This window comes from Ictidomys tridecemlineatus, chromosome 1 (genome assembly GCF_052094955.1).
Source record: "Ictidomys tridecemlineatus isolate mIctTri1 chromosome 1, mIctTri1.hap1, whole genome shotgun sequence".
NCBI lineage: Eukaryota > Metazoa > Chordata > Mammalia > Rodentia > Sciuridae > Ictidomys > Ictidomys tridecemlineatus.
The window spans coordinates 155,706,220-155,710,397 of record NC_135477.1 but is presented as its reverse complement, the minus strand read 5'-3'; the positions used below and the strand labels follow the sequence as shown (position 1 = coordinate 155,710,397).

The window sequence follows — 4,178 nt, the reverse complement described above, 5'->3', positions numbered from 1 at the left end:
ACATTGTGATAATATAGTATCTTTTACATATATAAACTATCCTATAAATAGAATACTGGACAAATATGATATCTGAGGGGCTGGAACAAAATGTATTTCACAAAATAATTAGTCAACTAAAGATTGAGAAAAAAGCTGGGTTTTCACGGGCTTAGAAGTTTGAAATACCTTCGTGTAAGCCAGCAGGTATCATAATTCTCATTAGTAATGATAAAATTGAGTGGATTATATGCCTGATATCACATAGCCCAAAAGTAGCAAAGCCCCACACCAGATACCCTCATGTTCAGTGTTGGCTACTAATCTTGCAACGGTCCAGCCCTTTCCTCAGTGCCCCCATCACTTCTCTGTTCCTCAAGCTATAAATGAGGGGGTTGAGCATAGGTGTGAGGACTGTGTAGAAGATAGAGACCACTTTGTCATGGCTAGGGGCTCTATATCGCCTAGGCCTCAGGTAGATAAACATGGCTGCCCCATAGAAGAAGGAGACAGCTGTCAGGTGGGAGGAGCAGGTAGCCAGGGCCTTCTTACGGGCCTGAGCTGAGCGCATACGGAGTACGGTTCCCAAGATGCGAGCATAGGAAGCCACAATGATGGAGAAGGGAAAGAGCAACATGAAGACACAGCAAACAAATATCACCTTTTCAAAAAGGGATGTGTCTACACAAGCCAGCTTCAACAAAGATAACATCTCACAGAAGAAGTGGTTCACCTCCCTCAAGCCACAATAGGGGAAGCTCATTACTACCACCATCTGGATCAAACCATCTATTATCCCAAAAGCCCAGGAGCTCCCAACAATCTGGAGACAGACTTTGTGGTTCATGAGGATAGGATAATGAAGTGGGTGGCTAATGGCCACATAGCGGTCATAAGCCATGAGTCCAAGCAAGAGCCCCTCAGACCCTACTAGACAGACAAAGAGACCAATTTGTATACCACAACCCACAAAAGAAATGGACTTCCTCCCAGACAGGAAGTTGACTGCCATCTTTGGTACATTGGTACAGACCAACATGAGGTCCATGAGAGAGAGCTGACTGAGGAAGAAGTACATGGGAGTATGAAGTCGAGGATCTATGTAGATGAGGGAGATGAGGAGAACATTCCCACCGAGGGCCACTATGAACACCACCATAACTGCAGAGAAGAGGACAAGGTCAGTTGGACTGTGGGAGAAGATGCCCAAGAGGACAAAGTCATCTGTGGATGATTGGTTCAACCATATCTCCATGGCTCAGTTGTTCCTGGTCACCTGGGAACATGGACAAAAGGATAGTGGATTGACTTCCTTCCTTCCTTCCCTCTTTCTTTCCTTTTTTTCTTTCGTCTGTTTATGTTGTCATGCATGTTGGGCAAGCACACTATCATTAAGCTACATTCCTAGCCCCTTGACTAACATTTTTAAACTGAACTTTGCATTCTACATCTTCACCCAGCTCTTTTGTTTGTATTATCAAACATCAGTGTAAACTCTGGGACACTGAAGGGGATACTTCTTTATGTCTCTATGACACAGCAACAGGAGCCCTCCTAGTGCATAGAATTAGACTGCTCATAGAAGCATATATAGAATTATTATCTGTCTGTTTGTATCATTACCAAGAAGTATAGAAATAACTTATTTTATGTGTCATAGAACTTTAGGACAAACCCCCTCAGCAAGCAAGGTCTGTACTTTATCATATGACTCTTAAGTTTTTTTTTTTAATCTGGGATCACAAAGATTTGGTAAACTATTTATAGTAGGGCTTGAATAATTTCATTGCCCAAAGAGAATTTATACACATTCTAGAAAGGAAAGAGATTGAGTTTCTCCTTAGTCTGTAGGTCTTTAAATTCCAAGAGTTTTATCATGCTAGCCACTCTGTCATATTTATAATGTAGATAAAGGAAGGGCTTATTCAGTACTCCCACAGAGGGCCACTATGAACACCACCATAACTGCAGAGAAGAGGACAAGGTCAATGAGAAAGAACTAGATATAATTGTCATTGTCAGTCATATTGGGGATGACAGGAAAATCATAAGACCATGAAAAGCAGTGACTTGGTGCTCAAAGCTCTTAAGACAGAGATATATTCGGTTATGCTCATATGTTAAAAATTACTACTTCCAACATTAGGTCAAAAGAGACGTCAACTTCTATCTGGGGTACTTTAGCTGTACTCTTTGGTGCCCTGGGAGAAGTCAGCTACCATGCTGTGCGGGGCCCTGTGTTATTTCTATAGTAACAAATAGCTTCTAACAAATAGATCCAAAATTTAGCAGCTTAAAATACAATTTCTGTGAAAAATAATTCCAGCAGGAGTGAATGAAAACTAGTATAAGCAATACCTGATTACTAAATTATCTTTAGTAGAAATCAAAGAGTACTATATATACATCTTCTTAGCTGATATTTTCCATCTGGCCTTTTGAACCATTTCTTAACTGCTTCATCAATTTTCTAATTAATTTATTTGGACTCTGTCAGTGAGGAGAAATTTCCCTTGATATTTGGTTAAGAACTTATTCTAAGCACTTTTTTGGGGGGAGGGAGCCGGAGATATCATCAAATTTTACATAGACAATGTAAAGCAAGAAATAAAATTATGCATATTAAAAAACATATATGGTATATGCCTACATGGTATAGGCAGGAGGTTGGCAAGTTCAAGGCCAGCATGAACAACTTAGTGAGACCCTGTCTCAAAATGAAAAGTAAAAAGGTCTGGGGATGTAGCTTAGTGGTAAAATGTCCTTGAGTTCAATCCTTAGGACTGCAAGAAAAAAAAAAAAGACAAAGTACTACTGATGATAGTTAAAATATCTGAACTTCAGGCAAATAGAAGAATAAATAGTTATAAACAACTGAGTGGAAAAAGTCACCATATTCTCAGGACTATCAGGTATTTTTGTGGTTCTGTAAATAGCCCAGCAATGTAGTATTTACCCTTTACTGTTCTATTAATTATCTACTTCCAAGTAACAAATAGTTCCAAAATTTAGCAGCTAAAATACAACAGAATCACAAACACTTATTATCTTATGGTTTCTGTGGGTCAGGGATCCAGGTGCAGGTTAGTTGGATGCCTCTAGTATAAGGTCTCCTACCATGTTAGGGTCAAGCTGTTGGCTGATATGGTCCTCTCAAGACATTACTAGAAGAGGCTCCACTTCAGCATATCCCATGTGGCAGCTAGAAAGTTTCATTTCCTTCTCTCAGGGCAAGCGATTCCCCAAAGAGTATAGCTAAAGTACCCTAGATACAAGCTGAAATATTTTATGACCCTAATGTTGGAAGTGGCATCCCTTCAATTCTGCTGCATTCTGTAAATTTTTCCACATTTAAAGGGAGGGGACCATACAAGGCTATGGATACCCGGGAATGGAAGTCAATGGTGACTCTCTTAGAGTCACCTTTCATTATCTAGTCTCAAATCTTGATTGATGAAATAAATAAATTTGGATTCTGATGAATTTTAACAAGCAATCTTGTGACACAAGACAGATGGTGATTTACAGGAAGCCTAGAAAACTAACAATCAAGTATTTTGAACTCATCAGTCAATCTTTAATCTGCAGAGAGAAGGCAGGGATCTCTGATTTATTCTAGTGACAAATAGTACATAAGTAATAAAAACTATGCCCATTCCTCACACCCATTTTTTTTGGTACTAAGGATTGAACTCAGGGGCACTCTACCACTGTGCCACATCCCCAGCCCTATTTTATATTTTATTTAGAGACAGGATCTTAGCACCTTGCTTTTGCTGAGGCTGGCTTTGAACTGGTAATCCTCCAGTCTCAGTTTCCCGAGCTGGTATTACAGGCCTGTGCCACCATGCCCGGCTTCATATCCATTTTTCTATTTGCCCTGCAACAAAAGTATAGCCATCGTTAAAATAGACTCTATTACAAATGAACAAACTGAGGCTCTATGGAGTTGGCTGGATTGTCTTAGTTTGGGAAATGTAGAACAGAGACTTTTAAAGTTTTGTATACTTTACATCAGGCTAATTCTGGGAAAACATATCCTGAGAAAGGCAAACTAACTTATCTTGTAGAAATTCTGAGTTAGAAACTTCCATTTTTTTTGTGGGGGGGGATATGGTTTTGGGGATTAAAACCAAGAGGCACTCTACCACTGAACTCTACCTCATCCCCTTTTATTTTTCACTTTGAGACAGGTCTCT

At 39.7% G+C, this 4,178-nt stretch overlaps 1 protein-coding gene across 1 annotated transcript; it reads right to left on the bottom strand.

The window, feature by feature from the left end:
- Positions 1-237: 237 nt before the first annotated feature.
- LOC101956724 (olfactory receptor 2V2) lies at positions 238-1,234 on the bottom strand. The gene has a single exon (XM_005340880.3). The coding sequence runs from the start codon at positions 1,232-1,234 to the stop codon at positions 287-289; it is 948 nt and encodes a 315-aa protein (XP_005340937.2). The 3' UTR covers positions 238-286.
- Between the last annotated feature and the right edge of the window lie 2,944 nt (positions 1,235-4,178).

Coding starts and splice junctions, on each gene's coding strand:
- LOC101956724 (XM_005340880.3), bottom strand. CDS start 1,234: ATGGAGATATGGTTGAACCAATCATCCACAGATGACTTTGTCCTCTTG.